Here is a 20,510-nt window from a genome sequence, read left to right on the forward strand (position 1 = left end):
CACTGGTCCCAATGTGGGCCAAGCAACCAGAATCCACCATTTGAATTTGCATTTTGTTTGTGTTGCAAGGTAATATTTTCTTTGATTCACAAATAATTTGACACCCAATATTACATATGTACATTCCATACCCTGCTATTTATGCATGGATGACTTTCAAACGTTCATGATAACAATTAACAAACCCTCTGTATTGGAATGTTTTCAATTAAAAAAAAAATGCAGGAAGTCCTTGGCAGGTCAAGTTTTATCTGTGAAAAGAGAAATGGAGTTAATGTTTTAGTTTGAAGGTCCTTCATCTGAACAGGACTGTAGATTGTTCTTTTGTTGTTTTCCTCTTTGGGTGTTTCATTATTTTCTTATGCCTTTACCTCATTTAACTTTGTGTTTTCATTCCCTATATCTTAAGTTCTTAGGCCTTCTGTTTCTCTTTTTCGACCCTCATTTTAGTATTATATCTTTCTGTTCCAATTCTGAGGAGGAAACAAATTACTTGTGCAGATATTCTTGTAGTCTGCAGTAGCATTTCACCCCAGCAGCTGCATGCTTGCAATGGAGTAGAGTCTTTGAGAGGTCTAATTATACAGAGGTTAAGAGAATGGAAGACTAAGCTTTGTTACCCACACCTAGAACTTGAGTGCATTTGGGATGTGGAAAGATGTACGGTCTTCTCCTATCATTTCGTATTTCCCCCTCCCCCCTCCTACTTTCAAATCTCTTAGTATCTCTCCTTTCAGTTAGTCCTGACGAAGGGTCACGGCCTGAAACGTCGACAGTGCTTCTCCTTATAGATGCTGCCTGGCCTGCTGTGTTCCACCAGCATTTTGTGTGTTGTTTGAATTTCCAGCATCTGCAGATTTCCTGGTGTTAGCTATATTGCCCACATTGTTTCTTGTCACCATTCCTTGCACACTCTCTATAATGTTCTATTCCATATCTTCTTGCCTTTGCTTGAAGTTAGCATCTGGAGAGCTGGGGTGAAGGGTGGAAAGCCAAGAGTTATGAAGGGAGAGGGAGAATAAAGAAAGTGAAAAGGAAGGGGCTAAAGGTAAAAGTCATATATTAAGGGGAGAAATCTGAGAAGCTGGAAGTTTGATCTTTCAGCATGATTATTTGTATGCTGTACCACTATTTACATTTTCTACAAACTTTAAATTTTACAAGGTATTAGAAGGAAAAGCAGATATGTCAAATTCTTTTCCACCTGTTGTAGGTGTAATATTCTAGCACTTCATGAACCAATTTTTGGTTACTTTATAGGCCTTTGAACCATATACAGTGCCAAGTAAAAGTGTTCACCCCCCAACCCTTTGTTCACATAAGTGTGTATTACAACCAGGGATTTTGATCAATTTAACTGAGATTTTTTTATTTGTGGATCACGTCCTCTTTTTTTTCACAGTAGATCCCAAAAAATAGTAGAGTCCACAAATTAGGAAAAACTAAAATTTCAAAAACTGAAATGTCAGCAGTTCAAAATTATTCATCCCCCTTTGCTCAGTACTTAGTTGAACCACCCCTTGCAGCTCTTACAGCCAGTAGTATTTTTGGATAAGTCTCCTTTAGCTCTGCATGACATGGTGGAGCAAGATTTGCCCACTCCTTGCAAAATTGTTCAAGTTGTGCCCGTTAGTTGTGGAGGGGCATTGGACAGCACTCTTGAGGTTTTAAAAGAGATGTTCGATCAGGTTAAGACTCTGACTGGGCCACTCAAGGACATGAACTTTCTTTTGAAATACCTTCATGGTTGCTCTGGCAGTGTGCTTGAGGTTATAGTCCTGCTGAAAGACTTAACTTCCTCCCCAGTTTAAGCTTTCTGGCAAAGACTAGCAGGTTTTTATCTAGGACTTCTCTGGATTTAGCAGCATTCCTCTTCCTTTCAATCCTAACCAAATTTTCAGTCTCTGCTGATAAAAAGCATTCCCATACATGATGTGTCCACCACCATACTTTACAGTAGGGTTGATGTTACCTAGCTGATGCATAGTATTAGATTTATGCCATATGTACTGCTCAATGTTGAGGCCAAATGTTCCACTTTCATCTGATCACAAGACTTCTAAGTGGCTCTTTGCCAAGTCTTTTTGGGCAAGGATATATACTGTTTTTTTTTAGCCAGGGCTTCTTCCAAAGATTCAAAGTATATATAAATTACACAAAGTTGTCTGTTTACAGGCGGCATTAAAGAAAGAAACCTATGAGAAACCAATTATAAAAAAATAGAGACCTACACCCAATGCAGAGAGAAAGAGAAAAAACACATCATGCAAACAATAGAAGTGAGCAACAGCATTCCAATCCAACTTGAGTCCTTGGGTTCAGAGCAGCCTGAAGTAGGTCCAAAGCTTCAGGTCTCAATTCATATTAGCGAGGTAAATCGCCACGAAGCTTGCAGACCTGAAGCACAGTAGCCGGCACAGTCTCCCAGCCTCAGCATGAAATCGACCTAACCTTCACTTCCTGTCCCAACATCCTGCCTTTCAAGACTACCTGGGCCAGCGTTTACAGTGTCCAAACAGTGAATTGGGGCCCTGACACAGCAGTATGCTCTGGGCTTAGACCTCACCACCCAGCTCGAAGCAGTTCTTAACCTCTCCAAATTGGCTTGGTGCTTATAGCAAACCAGCATTGCACCCGGGTTGGTTAGGCATCAAAACTGTTCCACCTCGATGACAACTTTCTAAATTGCTCACTTCATCTGCGACCCGCCCCCCCCCCCCCATCTCCAACACGTCACGCTTCATCTTTGCAACCCACCACCACTGCTGCTCATCCTTCCAATTACTTCTGCCTCTTCATTATTTGCAGTGATAGCTTACCATAATTGAGAAGAGGAGTTGTTTTAGTCGAATTTCTTGCCTTTCAAACTACCAGTAAGTTGTTGCTAGCCTTCAGTAGCACCATTTTAAACCAGAAGGTCGTTGCCACTCTTCCGTAAATACCCTTTTTGTGCAAGGCCTGAGGAATTGTGGAGTCACAAATCTCATCTCTAGTTGCAGCCACTGACTTCTGCAGCTTCCTCACAGCGACCTTGTGTATAATAGCCTCTCTTACAAGCCCCTTCACTTCCATCGACTAAACTAAGAGGAGCAGCTAACCTAGGCAGTGTGGCTGAGTTTTCATTATTTTTCCACTTTTCACAGTGGAATGTATTAGGGTTTGACGTACGTTCAATGCCTTGGAGATGGTTTTGTCCAGATTTATGATTCTCTATTATCATTTCCCTGGCTTGTTTTGAATGCTATTTTTGTCTTCATTTTGGTCTCGTCTGTTGAAAATATACCTTACTATTGGACCTTATAGAGAGATGGGGTATTTATTCTTACGAATTTATTGAAAACAGGTGATCCTCCAATTTTCTACATCCACATATTAGGTGTGTTGTTGATAAGGGAATGTAGAGTATCGCACCTGAGGAAAGTTAGTGTAGTAATTACAAAGGGGATGTATACTATTTCAGCGTCACAATTTGGTTTTTAATTTTTGGTAAATTGTTGACAGGTTTTGGAATTTCTCTTTTGATTTGACATGGTGCACAATGTTTTGTATCCTACTTCAATATATTTTAAATTTAGTAAATGAGACAATAAAGTGTGAAAATAATTATGGGAGATAAATACTTTTTCAAGGCACTGTAGGTAGTCTTCAAAATGATTTGACCCTTTAGGGTTATATTCTGTTACTGACTATATGAGACCAGCCAGCTGGTTTCTTCAAAAATGTAGCTTTTACATCTATTATTTCTGAATTTGGAAAATATGACAAATAGTTTAAATACCATACTTGATGGCACAAAGCTTATTCTGAGTGCATACTAATGCTAATAATGGGAATCTGTTGATTAAACAGATGCTTTCTTTAAAAAATCATATTCAGGAAAATGATGCCTTACATGCATTTTTAAGACTGGCCTTAAGTAATGTGAAATAATGTGATTTTGGTTTGATATTTAATCATAATATGCAGGATTATGTTTTTTTCCCCTCAAACTTTCAAGGTCTCATGAGCTGCGGTCAAAAATAATTTCACTGCAACTACTTCTGTCAGTTCTTCAAAATGCTGGTCCAGTCTTCAAAACGAATGATATGTTTATCACTGCAATTAAGCAGTATCTTTGTGTGGCCCTGTCCAAAAATGGAGTGTCTGGTGTGCCAGATGTCTTTGAACTCTCACTTGCTATTTTTCTCACTCTGCTTTCACACTTCAAGATCCACCTGAAAATGCAGATCGAGGTATGGCATCATTGTCTGTTATGTTAAAGGTGGAAGGGTGAACTCTTCCAAGCGTGTTTGTGTGAAGTCAAAATAAATGACTGTCATATCTTAGTGTTTTTTTCCTGCTGTTAAGTAGTTATAATATCACCTAATTGCTAAAGAGTTCCCTGTGTGGCACATTGTTGGATTCAAAAGCATAAAACTTCATTTGGGTATCTGGCATTTTCTGATCACCTGTACCAGCCTAACTACTAAACAGATTATTAAAGATGACACTATAAAATTAAGAACTGATTTTAATTAAATTTTATAACACCGAGTCAAACCATTGAGGAGGATGTGAAATTTCAAATTGATTCAGCATCTATATTGGAAATACTCCAATTTTCTTAAGCATTGAAACAAATTCTAATAATGCTAACCAAAAGAAAGGAGGAAATTATGAAGACTAATTAATCAGGACCTCTGGTAAAATCTGGGTAAATGGAAATTTATCAAAATATCATGAATTCAGTCATGTGTATGTGATAGGTTCATTTGATGTTGCATATTACCTTGGAGTTTTATAAGTACTTGAAGGCTAAAGTTATTGTCCATGGTGTTATATAACTACACAGGTATTTTATTCCTTGCGTGAGGGAAAAATTTAGTGTGAGGTTAACTCTTAATCTTTGTACTTGCTCAGGGAGGTTATTTACTTTGTGGCTTTTGTTGCGATGCTGTGATCCATTTTGCAATTGCCTACCAACTTTATTCACAATTCAATTGAATCTCTTGAGGTTTCAATCTAACTGACTTTGATGTCTAATAAATTTGGCTAACCTTTTAATATAACTTCTAGAATTAAACCTTTGCAGAACGAGTGCTGTTCATTCTTCTGTTTGAAAAATGAGCTGCAGCAAATTTTGATCCTTTCGAAAATTATGCTGAATTTAAATACTTCAGAGTTTCTTTGCATGCCATGTGTATTATGTTTTGCTCTATTGTAGGATCAATTATTAAATTAAGCATTTAAAAATGTTAGTTGTTAAATTGGTGTATACAGTTTTGGGAACTAGAAGCATTGATTTCTGCTTTCTTCAATTGTACAGGTTTTCTTTAAAGAGATTTTTCTGAATATTTTGGAGACATCCAGAAGTACCTTTGAGCATAAATGGATGGTCATTCAGACGCTGACTAGAATTTGTGCAGGTTATGTCTTGCAATGCTTTCCAGCTTTGAGTTCTAGTTTGGTTGTGATTAATATGTTAAGATTAAGATCTTAAAATATTTCAAGACTTTATTTTTTTGTATTTTTTTCACATCTAATAATCAGGAAACATTAAACATTACCCTTCAATTTTATTGTTATATGCATACCATCCTCATATTGGAAGTGTTGACAATTGGCCCAGTGCACTGTATGGAATAAAATTGCCCTTTCTATTATTTGGAATTTGTTCACTTGAAAGAAAATCATAAAACTGCTTTGAGAAAAGTGAATGTTTCAAAAATGACATTATACACTAATAGGCCACTTTTATTTTTTAAACTGTGTATATGTTTAAAAAAAAAAGCAAGCTCCAAATCCAATGCCTTGTTTATAAATCCAAATCTCTCTCAATGTCGCAAAAACAAAGGAGATGGTTGTAGATTACAGGAGGAATGGAAACCGGCTAACCCCTATTGACCTCAATGGATCTGGCATTGAGAGGGTAAACGGCTTCAAGTTCCTTGGCATCCACATCACCGAGGACCTCATGGTCTGTACACACCAGCTGTGTGGTGAAAAGGGCACAACACCGCCTCTTTCACCTCAGACGGTTGAGGAAGTTTGGTATGGGTCCCCAAATCCTAAGAACTTTTTATAGGGGCACAATTGAGAGTATACTTTCTGGCGACATCACTGCCTGGTATGGGAACTGTACCAGTGCATCTGTAGTTGTGAACTTCCCATGACTCAGGACATTTCCAAAGACAGGTGTGTAAAAAGAGCCCGTAGGTTCATTGGGGACACAAGCTATCCCAACCACGATCTATTCCAGCTGCTACCATCTGGGAAGCAGTACCACAGCATAAAAGCCAGGAGCAACAGGCTCCAGGACAGCTTCTTCCACCAGACCATCAGACTGATTAACTCATGCTGATGTGAGTGCATTTCTATATTACATTGACTGTTCTATTTATTATAAATTACTATGATTGCACATTTAGATGGAGATGTAACGTAAAGATTTTTACTCGTATGAGAAGGATGTAAGAACTAAAGCCAATTCAATGCAATTCAGTATCAGTTGCCACTTTATGTGTGGTATACCTCATAATTATTGCATCACAGGATATAAAATATCTGATCCTTGAGTCTGAATATCAGTATTCATTATTGAATATAGAGATCTGGATTGTTTAAATGAAAAATGTATTTCTGGACAAGTTAATGGCAGGTTTGTGTTTGGGCTTAAAAAAAAAAGCACAACATGGGGAAATGATGGCATCTGAGGAAAAATAAAGAGTTAATTCTGATGTTTTCATATTACAGATGCTCAATGTGTTGTTGATATATATGTGAACTATGATTGCGATTTGAATGCTGCAAACATATTTGAGCGCCTTGTAAATGACTTGTCAAAAATTGCTCAGGGGCGAAGTGGTCATGAATTGGGGATGACACCTCTGCAGGTAAACTGACTTTAAACTATTGTCATATTTATAAAAATGGCATAATCCAATCCAACAACCACAAATGTTCAGGGCAAATTAATTCTACCAGGAAGAATACATTCTTGTCTGGTTTAGTTAATTATTATGCATAAACACGGATCAAAGATCAACTGAATTTGCCATATATATTTAAATATATTAGGAATTTACCGTGTAGTTATGGTGTAACGTAACAGAAAACAGTAACATTGAACAATTATAAATAATAAGCAATTATAAATAAAGTTAGATTAAAATATGAGTTCAACTACAAAATGTGAAAGACAGCAATTTTGTCTTTTTAATTTTCACTTGACAGAAAGTGAAAGGCTATTTTTAATAGACTGTTAGGTTCATCTTGCTCTCTAACAGAGAAATATCTGTGTGCATTTTGCTCTTTCTTCAAAAAAGTTATAATCGGAAGTACAACTTTTAGCCATTAAATTTTGCAGGAGTCCAAAGCTTCCATGTACACACTGTGAAATGTTGAGTCTGAAACTTTGGGTGTAATGGATGATGCTGTATCCATTACTATACTGCATTGTTGGACTGCACATAGAATGTGTAATGCTGTGAAATCATTAAATCAGACCTTGTCACGTTGCCTTTACCATCCTATTGATTTTACTGGGGGTTTCATGGTTATGGATTAAATTGGGTGTGGAAAGAGAGGCAATTAATATTAATGTCCAAATTTTGCAACTTATTTTAGTGCTATTTTTAAAAATATTTGTGTATGCTTTTGTTTGGGTTTTAATTAGAGGTTTTAAGCATCTCTGAATGTCAGTTTGTTCAAAAGCCTTGTAGGTTTTACTGGGGCAAGCTTCACTGTCGCTTTGCCTTCAGTCAAAGCTTGTTACAGAAGGTGTCTGCACAATATACAGAATGAGGTATTCCATTTGGACCTTGACCTTGTTACTGAGTAAGCAGGTATTCTGCATCCAAAATAGGCAATTAGATACATTGATGAGAACTCGTTGGCAAGTTGTGGTCAGAAGGATCTGATTTTTATTTTCTGAGAGACCATAAATTCACTAGTTTCCCAAATGTCACTGGTTATCACTTTCATTTGCTCTTCCCATTGTGCTTTAGAGGTACTTAAGATGGGGAGACCTTTTCATTTATTTAGAGTTATTATATTCATGCCAAATGTTAAGTAAGTACATAGTTGAGTTTGCTACTTCTGTGTAAATGTTGTTTTCAGTAACAAGTTGTATCTTGAGATTTATTTTTCTTGGAGCCACAGGCAGAATGTATGTTGTCCATTGATATTGCAATTATAAGTTGAAGTGTAAAACTAAATGTAAATCATTCAATATTTTGAACGTTGTTCCGAATATGACCTAATATTAAAATAAGCAGAACTTGATTCATGTTTCAGTGTTTTCTTAGAGCTTCCATTCATGATTTGAATTAACTTATCTATCGAACTGAACAAATGATTTTTATCTATCCTTTAGGAGTTGAGTCTTAGAAAGAAAGGATTAGAATGCTTGGTTTCCATTCTAAAATGCATGGTTGAATGGAGTAAAGATTTGTATATAAATCCAAACCTACAGTCCAATCTTGGTAAGCTTCTAAAATGCATGAATATTGAATTATTTACTTTCTACAATGTAAAGTTTAAAATGGTACCTTAATGAAATATTGAATTATCAATTTTTAAGTTATGTTTACAATTTTTAAGTTGAAGCTGTTAGCTAAAATATCTTTTTAATTAAATGTGCAGGCCAAGAGAAGCCATCTGAGCAAGATAACAGTGAAAGTAAGCGTGCAGAGGCAGCACGTAGACGAGGTAGTACAAATTCCTTCGATTCGACAGTATCGTCTGGTGTTGGGAGTCTTAGCACTCAGACATCAGCAACAGATGATCCTGAACAATATGAAGTCCTGAAGCAACAGAAGGACATTATAGAACAAGGAATAGATTTGTGAGTTATCAAATATAGTGATATCAATAGAATATTTCTTATGCACAGTTCTATGTAATATTAAATGGAGCCAATGTCCATTATTTTGCCAGCAGCCACTATAAAATTTAATTACAAGGAATCGGAGTAACTAATTGGATGCTATTGTTCAGAGCATTGGGCAAAATGAGAGCAGTTTGGCATAACAACAGAACAATGCTGGGTCTTACCACAACCTTGAAGTTAATGAAAGTATCAATGGCAAGCAGTAACTTGCATGTCTCCTGAGAACTGAATTATCCTGCAAATCACATTAAACTGTGCCATAAGCCAAATATTAAAATGTAACTGAACAATAGAGGCCAGAAATGCACCTTTTCAGTCTGTCAATTCTCTCTTTGTGCACAGAAAGCATCAAACTACTGTTCATCGACAAAGATGATTAGACAAAGATCAGCTTTATTTGTCATATGTACGTCAACATTTGACAAAAGTGTAAACCTAACTTTATGCAATCCACACAAGTATACACACTTTAACACAAGTTCATGAAATTTCAAGACCCGTAGAATAACATTGCTGGCAGTAACTTCTAGTAATTTAAGGACTTTTGATTCTCACTGACAACTTTTATTAAAAGCATTTTAAAAAGATGCCTTATTTACATTGGTTTACAGGAATTTGACTTTGATTTGCAAATTAGCTTAGATGAAGACACAAGTAAAACTGAACTTGAAAATTTGAAGTTGTGCTTTAGTTTTGAGCAAACATTTTTGTCATTTAGTGGAAATAATTCATAAAAGAAATTTGAATGAATTAAAAATGGAGAACCAGAAACCTGACTTCCTGAACTGTTGTACTTAAAGTTTTGTTTTCTAAATGACTCTGTTAATTTGGCACTCTTGAAATTAGTGCCTGACTGACAGCCTGTCAAGTCTCTCTTGCTGCATGGAAGTTAATTTCAAAAGACATACACAATACTCCAAGTGCAGCCCCACCAGTGACTTGTATAACTGCAACATAATGTCACTACTCCCAGACTCAATGCCATGACTAATGAAGTCTTTCACCACCTTGTCTACTTTTCAGCCAACTGTGCACTTGTATTCCCTCTTAGCAGCACTTAATCGTGCATTGCCTTTCACTGTCAAGTCCTTCCCTACTGTGAATGTTCAGAATGGATCACCTTGCACTTTTTCAAGTTGAAATTCATTTGTCATTCCTCAGCTCATCTTCCTATTTTATCAAGATTTCTTTGTAATTCATTGTAAACCACTTCATATCAACAAGATTCCCCTAATTTTGTTTCATAAGCAAGCATGCTAATTAAGCGGTGCATTCATATCCAAATCATTTACATAAATAATGAATAACAAATCCCAGTCTTGACCGCTGAGGCACCCCACTACTTGTGCCTCCAGTCAGAGAATCGACCTTTAACCATCATCCTCTGCCTTCTATCTTTGAGTCAATTCCGAATCTACTTTGCTAATTCTGCTTGAATCCCATCCGACCTTAACTTCTAAATCAGCTTGCCATGGAGGACTTTGTCAAAGGCCTCACTAAAGTGCATATGGACAACGTCCACTGCTCTACCTTCATCTATACCCTTAGTCACCTTTTCAGACAATTCCAAAAGGTTTGCCAGACATGACCTCCCATGTGCAAATTCCTGATCAAGCCTTAACTATCTGAATTATAATAGCTCTTGTGCTTCAGAATTCCCTCCGTTGATCTTCCTACAACTGAGGGCAGGATCACCCAGCTTGTAGTTCCATAGCTTGTCCTTGCTATCCTTGACCAATGGAGTAACATTAGCCACCCTCCTATCTTCTTGAACTTTGACTAATAATGAAGCAAATATCTCTGTAAGGGCCTGTGGGATATCTTCCTTGGCCTCCCATAAGGACTGAGGTCAAGTCCTGGGGATTTGCCTACCTTAATGCATTTCAAGGTTACAAATACCCTCCCTCATAATCATATGATACATGGCCTCACTAATGATTATTTTCATTTCTTTAGCATGTGGGATATTGTTCTCAGTAAAGATCAAGGAGAAATGATGTGGAAAGAAAATTGTATTTTTTAATTTATTTTTGTTCCACAATGATTTACTTGCATACGGTATTGAATGATCTATTTAGGTGACATGCAAATAAAGGTTTTTCACTGTATCTCAATACCTGTGACAATAATATGCCAATTACCAAAGTTCTAAGAGAAATATGATCCCAAACATCTTTACGTTTCTGAAAGGGGTTATGTAAATTAGTTTTAGGTTAACTGCCTGGCTGACTCCTTTTGAATGCAGTTTTCTTTAATGAAGCTGATACTATGATCAGCCTATAAAAATAAGGCTGAGTTACTATTCCTTATGATAATATTGGTGGAGAGCCATGTTTGTCATCTTGCCCTTGAAGATATGAGATCCCCATCTGCCTTTATGGGAAAATTTCACTGAGTTAGCTTCGATCTGTATTTCAGTTATCTATTTTCTGTGACTTTATTTTCAAGGTACTACCTTCTGGTAAAATAAAATTGACCTTTTTATATTTAATTAACGCTAAGTGTTTTCCCAAGCTCATTCTAAACCAGTCTTTTGAATCAATTTTGGGAATGCAATTGTCAACTTTAACAATGAAATTGTTGAGCAACTTAGCTCTGTTTGCCACAAAAGGCAGGATCTCCCAGTGGCTACAGATTCCAATATCACATCCCATTCTAACATGGTCACCTCTACTGCCGTGATGAGGCCAAACTCGAGTTGGAGAAGCAACACCTGATAATTTTGTCTGGGCAACCTTCAGTCTAATGGCATGAACGTTGATTTCTCTAGCTTCTGGTAATTTCAACCCCCTCCTTCTTCCCAAAAAGCAGGCACTCTATCTGGCTGCAGCTGATGTGAGGAAGACCCAGGCCAGACTTGGTAGGGTGTTGAGTAACTGTGCAGTGCAGTTAACTCAGGTTCTAAAAGACATCTTCAAAATCTCTCTGGATCAGTCCATTGTCCTGTCAGGCTTCACAATTGCCACTATCATCCCAGTTCCCAAGAGGGTGACAGGTACCTGCCTTATTGACTACTGTTGAGGTCCAGTGACACTGACCTCAACAATAATGAAGCGCTTTGAGCAGCTGGTTTGGATTGCGTTAAATCTCATATTCCTACTACTTCGGAGCCTTTCCAGTTCACTTATTGCTCAAATTGATCCATTGATGATGCCATGGACTCCGTCCTGTCCGGCCTGTAAAATGGTGGCTTATATGCCAAGATGGTGCCCATTGACTTCAGCTTGGCGTTCAATGCAATTGCCCCTCAGAAGCTGATCAGCACCTCTCTCTGTAACTGGATATTGGACTTCTTGACTGAAAGGCCAGTCAATCCACATTGGCAGAAACAACTCTACAGGAATTATAAGGCATCTGACCTCAAGTCCCTACAAAAGATTGCAAAGACTGCTGAGAGGATCATTGTGGTCTGTCTTTCACCCATTCGTATCCAGGGTCTGTAACATTGTCAATGATCCCTCCTAGTCATCCAGTGATCTCTTTAACCCCCTAACATCAGACAAGAAATACTGTAGCATTAGGACAAAACTATTAAGATGGGAGGCATCTTCCCAGGCCATAAGACCACTGACCTCCCTGCCACCCTATATGAGTACTACCATGTGGTCTCATCATGTATTAAGTGCCAGTAGCATTATACTGTTTACTTTTTAACTTGTATCATATATGCACTTCATTATTGTTGTTATACTATTTCTAGTGTTTATTATGATTTGTTAATTTATTTATGGTAATATTACTTCATGCTATGTGTGTGAGTTACTGCATGTGTGCCATGGTCCGGAGGAACATTGTTTCGTTTGGTGGAATGTGTGTGAGCAGTTGAATGACAATAAACTGAACCTGAACTTGAACTTCTCTTTGCCTCACCTGCCCATCACCTCCCTTTGTTTTGCTTTCTCCTTCCCTTTCTTCCGTGGTCCTCTGCAATTAGATTCCTATTTCTTCAGCCCTTTACTACTTCCACGTATCCTCTCCTAGTTTAATAGCCCCCCTTTGCCCATCCACCCTCTTGTACAGGGAGAAAACATTTGTCCTCTCCAGTCCTTCCTCTTAACTGTACTACCCCAGCCCGGTCAACATCCCAGTGAATCCTCTCTGCAGTCTCACATCCTTTGTCCACATTGGTCACCAGAACTGCATATAGTACTCCAGCTGAGGTCCGACCAAGGTTTTAGAAAATTGGAGCATAACCTTCCTGTTTTATCCAAAGTTCCTACTGATGAAGATCAGTGTACCATACGTCTTCCTAGAAACTTTATTAACCTGTGTTACCATAATGAATGATCAGTGTACTTGTACACAGACGTCTCTCTGTTCTTAAACCTCCCTGAGACCCAGCTATTCATGGTGTAAGTCTTAGTCTAATTAGTGTTTGCAGATTGCTTGACTGATTTCTGTCTGAATACAGTTTGTGTTCCCCCCCCCCCCAGCCCTCTCTTATATACTGTAATTGATTTACTTATTTCTTTGTATATTATCATATTGTTGCCACTAAGTTAACTAATTTCATGATTTTTCCAGTGATATTAAGCCTGATTCTGACTAATTCTGAAATCTCTGTCAGATTAGGGAAAATATTTTCTTTTAAGATTAAGGAGAAATCCTAATTTATTTCTGTTGTAAAATGCTGAAAAACCCTTCTTTCAAAAGCCATTCAGAAAGGGTTTCATATCTTGATCGCCTGAAAGAAAAAAAATCAAACTGTCTTAAAAGGGTAATCTATGATTTCTAAATTGATGTTTTTTCCTCCATCCTCTCCCAAATATCTAGTTCCAGATCATTCCACAAGAGCAAATACTCTCTCCCCTCTCCCTCTCTGAACTACAGTGATTCAAGTTTACTGTGTACAACCTTTTGACTTGTGTCAGCCTGCCCACTGCAGGTATAAGACTTGTAAATCTCTCTGAAGGCATGTAATTATTTTGTTTCCATGTAAAGCCTGTGAATTCCAGATCCTTTCTCTAAACTCTTAAGTTAAAGTAAGTTTATTTCTTTTAAATTTCACATTCCCTTTGTATCATTTCCGTAAAGTTTTCTTTTTTACTGGTCCTTGAATTAACAGATTTTGGAAATAGCTACCTGCAGTATACAGTTTCTTTCCAATGATGAATTTGTATCAAGTCACCTCTCAACCTTGCTTACTTACAAGAGAACATACTGCTGAGATATCTCATGCCCTTAATCATTCTGCCTAATCTTTTGAGTACCCTTTCTTTGACCTTCCTGCTTTGGTGATCAAATTTCAAAGCAATACCTAAGCTGTAGTCTAACCAGTGTTTTGTTTCATGATTTTTATGACTTCTAGTGGTTTGCTCTTTGCCAGTGTGCCATATATTTTACTATCTACTTTTCTTTTTTAGCATGCTTTGACAATTCTCAGACTTTATGTACAGGCACACCTAGTCCTTTAGTTCTTCTGCACCACTGAGAACAGTGCTAATTACTTTAAATTTTCCCTTGCTCTTTGTGCCTTCACATAGAACATTGCACTCACTTGTATTGGGCATCATTTATCATAATTGTACACACTTAACCTGCCAACCTATGTCATCTTGCAGGCTACTTCACTCCTTGCTGTGTGCCACTTTTTGAGTTGCAGACTTGGGAATTTAGCACTGCAGACCCTTGTCACTTATTAACATTTATCAAGAAGCAGCGTTTCTATCATTAAGCAGTTCGTGCCTTGTAGCCAATGTCCTATTGTTGCTGGTACTCACTCTTCATTTTCAATTTAGCTAATTATTCTTTTGTGTATGACTTATGTGCCTTCTGAATATACTCCAAATTATTAGTTTTATGTTCTAATAGTTGCTTCATCAACTTTGTTACCTCAACAAGAAATTTTGTTTACATAATCAAATAGTACTTGCTTTTAACCTGTGTGAGTATGTTTGGTCACCCTAACTCAAATTTTTCCAAGCATTAACTAATATGTATTATTTCCCTGATTACGGTTTCTTAAAAACTTCCTCACAGTGAAGGTTAAGCTGTTCTGCTCTACAGTTGCATTGTTTTTGACAGAAGTGTTACATTTGCCATCTTTTAGTCCAATGCTACCCCCCCCCCCATAGCTTATGAGAATTAGAAGTTTACAACAAACCTTTCCATAAAGTTGTATTTAACTTTAATGTGTCACATTCAAACTAGATTATTGCTTGATAATCTAGATAATAACCACATTATTATTGGAAAAACTATAATCTCTAATAACTTAAACACAAGAGGTTCTGCTGTTGCTAGAAAGCTTGAACAGCTCTCACAAGATACTGGAGGAACTCAACTGAAGTCGGGCAGAATCTATGGAAATAAATAAACAATTGACGTCTTGGGCTGAGACCCTTCATCAGGTCTAGAAAGGAAAGGGGGAAAATGCCAGAATAAGATGATGAGCGGAAGGGGAGGGCAAGCTAGAGGGTGATGGGTGAAGTCAGCTGAGTGGGTGAGGGCTGATAAAAGAAGAAACAGGTGATGGGTAAATAAGGTAAAGGGGCTAGAGAAGAAGAAATCTGATGGGGAGAGTAGACTATGGGAGAAAGGGAAGGAGGAGGTGCACCTGAGGGAGGTGATAAGCACATTTGGAAAAGAGAAGGTGAAAGGGGGATGTCAGAATGGGGAACAGAAAAAAAGAGAGGAGAGAAAATACTGGAAGTTAAAGAAATCAGTGTTCATCCCATCAGATTGGAGGCTACCCAGATGGAATATGAAGTGTTACTACTCCAACCTGAGATTGGCCTCATTGTGCCAGAAGAGGAGGCCATGGATCGATGTATGAAAATGAGGATTGGAATTAAAATGGTTGGCCACTGGGAAATTCCGTTTTATGCAGATGGGGCAAAGTTTCTTGACAAGCGTTCCCTCCAACCTGCATTGGGTCTCATCAATGTAGAGAAGGCTGCATTGGGAGCAACGGATATAGCTGATGACCCCAATTGATTCATAGGTAAAGTGTTGCCTCACTTAGATCTGTTTGGGGCCCTGAATGGAAGTGACAGAGGAGATGCTGTGCTTCTTCCATTTCTAGGAATAAGTGCGAGGAGGGAAATTAGTGAGGAGGGACAAATGACAAATCATGGAGAAAGCAGAATATGGGGTGGGGGGTGCAAAAATGTGTTTGGTGGTAGGGTCACATTGGCAGAAGTTACAGAGAGTGATGTGTTGAATGCAGAAGTTCATGAGGTGGTGGGTGAGGACGAGAGGAACTCTATCCCTGTTAAGGCTGTGGGAAGATAGGGTAAGTGAAGATGTCTGGTAAATGGAGGAGGTGCAGGTGATGTCAGTATCAGCAGTGGAGGAATAGACACCCTGTTCTTTGAATATGGTAAGGAATAGCATCTAGGATCAGCATATAGGAAAGAGATTGAAAAGCTGAGTGATGACACAACGACGACCTCTCACTCAGTGTCAGCAAGACCAAGGAGCTGATTATTGACTTCAGGGGGAGGAAACTGGAATTCATGAGCCATCGAGAGATCAGAGGAGGAGAGTGTCAACAAATTTAAATTCCTCAATGTTATCATTTCAGAGGACCTGTCCTGGGCTCAGCATACAAGTGCCTCTACCTTTCTTCGAAGTTTGCAAGGATTTGGCATGCCATCTAAAACTTTGACAAACTTTTGTTGATGTGTTGTGGAGAATATATTGACTGTCTGCATCACTGCCTAGTATGAAAACACCGATGCCCTTAAACAGAAAAGCTGATTAAAAGTAGTGTATACAGCCCAGTCCATCACAGGTAAAGCCCTCCACACCATTGAGCACATCTATATGGAGCACTGTCGCAGGAAAGCAGCATCCATTGTCAAGATCCCCCACTATTCAGGCCCTGCTCCCTTCTCACTGCTACTATCAGGTTGTACAGGAGCCTCAGACCACACCATCAGGCTCTTGAACAAGAGGGAATAACTTCATTTAACTTCACTCATCCCATCTCTGAACTGTTCTCACAACCTATAGACTCACTTTCCAGGACTTTTCATCTCACGTTCCTGTTATTTATGCTAGCTTTTATTTCTTTCTGTGTCTTTGCAGTTTGTTGTCTTGTGCACCTTGATTGTCCGTCCTGTTGGGTGCAGTCTTTCATTGATTCTATTGTGTTCCCTATATTTACTTTGAACTTTGAAGGAGGAGGACTTTTCTGATGTCCTGGAAAAGAAAGCCTCATCCTGGTAACAGATGTGGCAAAGACAAAGGAAATGAGAAAATGGAATGGCATTTTTACAGGAGACAGGGTGGGAGGAGGTATAGTCAAGAAAACCATGGGTATCAGTTTATGAGATATCATTTGACAGTTTGTCTCCAGATTAGTATTCCAGCTTTACTGCCTCCTTTCCCTCATTGAAGGCACCTCTTCTACTATCACTCTTTTCGTACTTATATATGTAATTAACACTTGCATTAGGGTTTCTTGATTCTTATTTTCCTGTTTATTTGCTCTTTTGCCATATTCACTCAAGTTCTTACTAGAATCCCTCAACTGGCATGCCATACCATTTACCTTCCCACTTATTCTGATTTTTTTTTTGGCTCACTTTCTTGGGCTTTCTTCCCTTTTTTCAGGTAGGTTTGACATGGCTTCTACCTGAAATATATGTATTTGTGTGTGTGTATTTGAGCAAAACATAGTTTTGTCCCAGCATTTTAGTAGTAAATAGTTCTGGCAATTATCCTGAAATTAACCTTCAATGTGTTGGAACCTTTGACATTTATCAACAATTCCCATAGGACAGAAGTTAGCTGGTGATACAACTTCAAAGTATCAACCAGTCACTGAAGTGTAAGGAAGTAGTTTATGTTGAGTCTCACGTTACATTGTAAACTCCATCCCATCTGCTTTCTCCTCAGCTCCAGATTAAGCTTGAAACAGCAATAATGAACTGAGTATCCCTTGATTGGAATTTAAGGTTTATACACACGAATCAAACTATTCTGTTGCCCTACATTGCATACCAAATTGTTTGCCAAACATAATCTCAACCTTACTGGAGCCAAATTTTGAAAGTTTATATATAATGTCTTTTGTACTATTTTATGCAGAAGAATTGATTGGTGCCAACTTTTGTAAATTGTTGAGTTGTACCATGTGAAGAACTGATTTGTAACTTGAACTAAGTGTTGAGATTTGTTTCCTTATTATTGGAATGAGAGCAATGCAAAATATAGAGTTAAGTCAACTGTAAAAATAGTCATAATTTAAATCTCATCTTTAGATTCAACAGGAAACCAAAGAGAGGTATACTGTACTTGCAGGAACAAGGAATGTTAGCTACAACAGCTGAAGACATTGCACAGTTTCTTCTACGGGAAGAAAGATTAGATACGGTGAGATGTGCTTAAGATAAATTAGCTATAAATTATGTTTTCATTGCAACAAATTATTTTTGATGAAAACATTTTGGCCAGTGTCCTAAAGAAGAGTACAGGCTTCCTTTATCAACAATTTTATAGTGTTTGCATTTCTTAACCGTCAGTTGTTCTTAACAGTCTGTTAAGCATGAGTCACAGGTACTTTTCCTCACTAGAAATCTTGGGTTCCTATTCCTTTTCATTCCAAATGAATCTAAAATACCATCTGAAAAAGATATTGAAACACTATTCATTGAGTAATACAGCACAGATACAGACCCTTCAACTCATTGAGTCCTTTCCAACCACAGTGTCCATCCAACTAATCCCAGTTTCCTGTATTTAGCCCATATCCCTCTGTCTTATTCCTCCAAGTACCTAGCCAAACACTTCTTAAATGATAGTGTTGTACCTGCCTCAACCATTCTTCAGTATCTGACTTCCATGCATTCACCACCCTTTATGTGGAAAAAGTTGCCCTTCAGGCCCCTTTTAAATTTCTCCCCTCTTACCCTAAATCTATGCCCACTAGTTTTGGACTCTTCTACCCTGGGGAGAAAGAAACTTTGACAGTCCACCTTATCCATGCCTCTCATAATGTTGAATATTTTTATAAGGTCTTCTCTCATTCCATGTTCTACATTAAGGATTAACGACCTAGCCTGGTAAATCTCTCCCTTTCAACTCAGTCCCTCCAGTCCTGGCAACATCCTTGTGAATCTTTTCTGTACTGTTTCCAATTTAACCACATTTTTCCAATAACAGAGTGACCAAAACTGTGTATTCCAAGAGTGGCATCACCAATGACTTAGACAACTGGAACATAATGTCCTAACTCATAAGCCCTGACTAAAGAAGGCCAAAATGTTAAATGTCTTTTTCACCACCCTGTATACCTAGGACACTTCTTTCAATTGTGTACTTGTTCTCCATTATTAATCCCTTGTGCCCTACCATTCATAATTCGTTCTGTGCAATTTTGATTTTCCAAAATTCATTACATTATAATTACTTGGATTGAAATGCATTTGTCATTCCTTGGGCCACTTTTTTGACTGATCAAGATCCCCATAAACTATTAACAACATCACTTAATTTTATGTCAACTGCATACTTGATGATCAAGCCTTGTGCCTTCGGATCCAAATCATTTAAATAAATAATGAATAACGTGGGTCTTACCACCGACCCCTGCAACACACCATAAGTCACTGGTTGAATTTTATGAAAAACCGTTCAATCACCATTGAGTCAATTTTGAATCCACTTAACTAGCTCTATGGGACCTAACCTTCTTGACCAGCCTACATCCAGGACATTGTTGAAGGTCTTGCTGGGATCCTGATAGATAATCTCCACTGTCCTCTGTGATTACTTCTTCAAAGAACTCTAATTTGTAAACACAACTTTGCACACAAAAAACCATGTTGACTCTTCCTAATCAGACTGTTCATCCAAATGCTGGTAATTCTTGACCCTTAAAACTTTCTCCAGTAACTTTCCCACTACTAATGTCATGCTGACCATCCTGTAGTTCCCTGGCTTGGTCTTGCTACCCTTAAATAAAGCAACAACATGAATCACCTTCCAGTCTTTAGGAATTTTACTGATTGCTAATAATGAATCTAATCTCTGCAAGGCCTCCATAATTTCCTTCCTATCTCCCACAATGTCCAAGGCTGCACTGGTCCGGTCCTGCGTATTTATCCTCGATGTGCTGTAAGGCTGCAAATATCTTCTCTTCGGTTACATGAATGTCCTCTAAAGCACCTCCTCTTGTTTCTTTATCTCTTGAGCACCGTGATTTTCTGCTCAGTAACACCAAAGAGAAATTTGTTCAAAAATCCCAGCCATCTCCTGCGGCTTGAAATGTAGACGGACCTGTTGATCTCTAAGGGGACCTACTCTCTATCCTTTTACTTTTAATGTAGCTATAGAATCTTTTGGATTTTCCCTTAACTTTATTTGCCAGATCCAATTTATACCATTTCCTTGCTCTCCTGATTTCCTCGTTAATTGCATTCTTAGTCTTTTCATCGTCATCAAGGGATTCAATCACCTCTTTCCTTGTCAATCCAATAAATGTTCTTGTTTTTCTTGACCAGAGCCTCAATATCTATCACAACCAAGGTTCATTAAACTTGCCAGGGGTTTACCCTTCAACTCAACAGCAACGTGAATACTTGCCTGTCACTCTATAAAAGCCTCCCACTTGTCAGTACCTTGCCTTGAAACAGGCTCATCAAAATGACATCTACTGGCTCATGTCTAATTGCCCTAAAGTTAGCCCTGCTTC

At 38.1% G+C, this 20,510-nt stretch overlaps 1 protein-coding gene across 1 annotated transcript in view; it reads left to right on the forward strand.

Moving 5' to 3' along the window:
• Positions 1 to 20,510, forward strand: part of LOC132399810 (brefeldin A-inhibited guanine nucleotide-exchange protein 2-like) — a 139,276-nt gene that overhangs the window by 54,481 nt on the left and 64,285 nt on the right. The window contains exons 10-15 of the mRNA XM_059980584.1: positions 3,998 to 4,232; positions 5,306 to 5,405; positions 6,733 to 6,872; positions 8,354 to 8,462; positions 8,623 to 8,824; positions 18,079 to 18,190. Coding sequence (XP_059836567.1) covers positions 3,998 to 4,232; positions 5,306 to 5,405; positions 6,733 to 6,872; positions 8,354 to 8,462; positions 8,623 to 8,824; positions 18,079 to 18,190 — 898 coding nt within the window. The remainder of the gene's footprint in view (positions 1 to 3,997; positions 4,233 to 5,305; positions 5,406 to 6,732; positions 6,873 to 8,353; positions 8,463 to 8,622; positions 8,825 to 18,078; positions 18,191 to 20,510) is intronic.

This window comes from Hypanus sabinus, chromosome 9 (genome assembly GCF_030144855.1).
Source record: "Hypanus sabinus isolate sHypSab1 chromosome 9, sHypSab1.hap1, whole genome shotgun sequence".
NCBI lineage: Eukaryota > Metazoa > Chordata > Chondrichthyes > Myliobatiformes > Dasyatidae > Hypanus > Hypanus sabinus.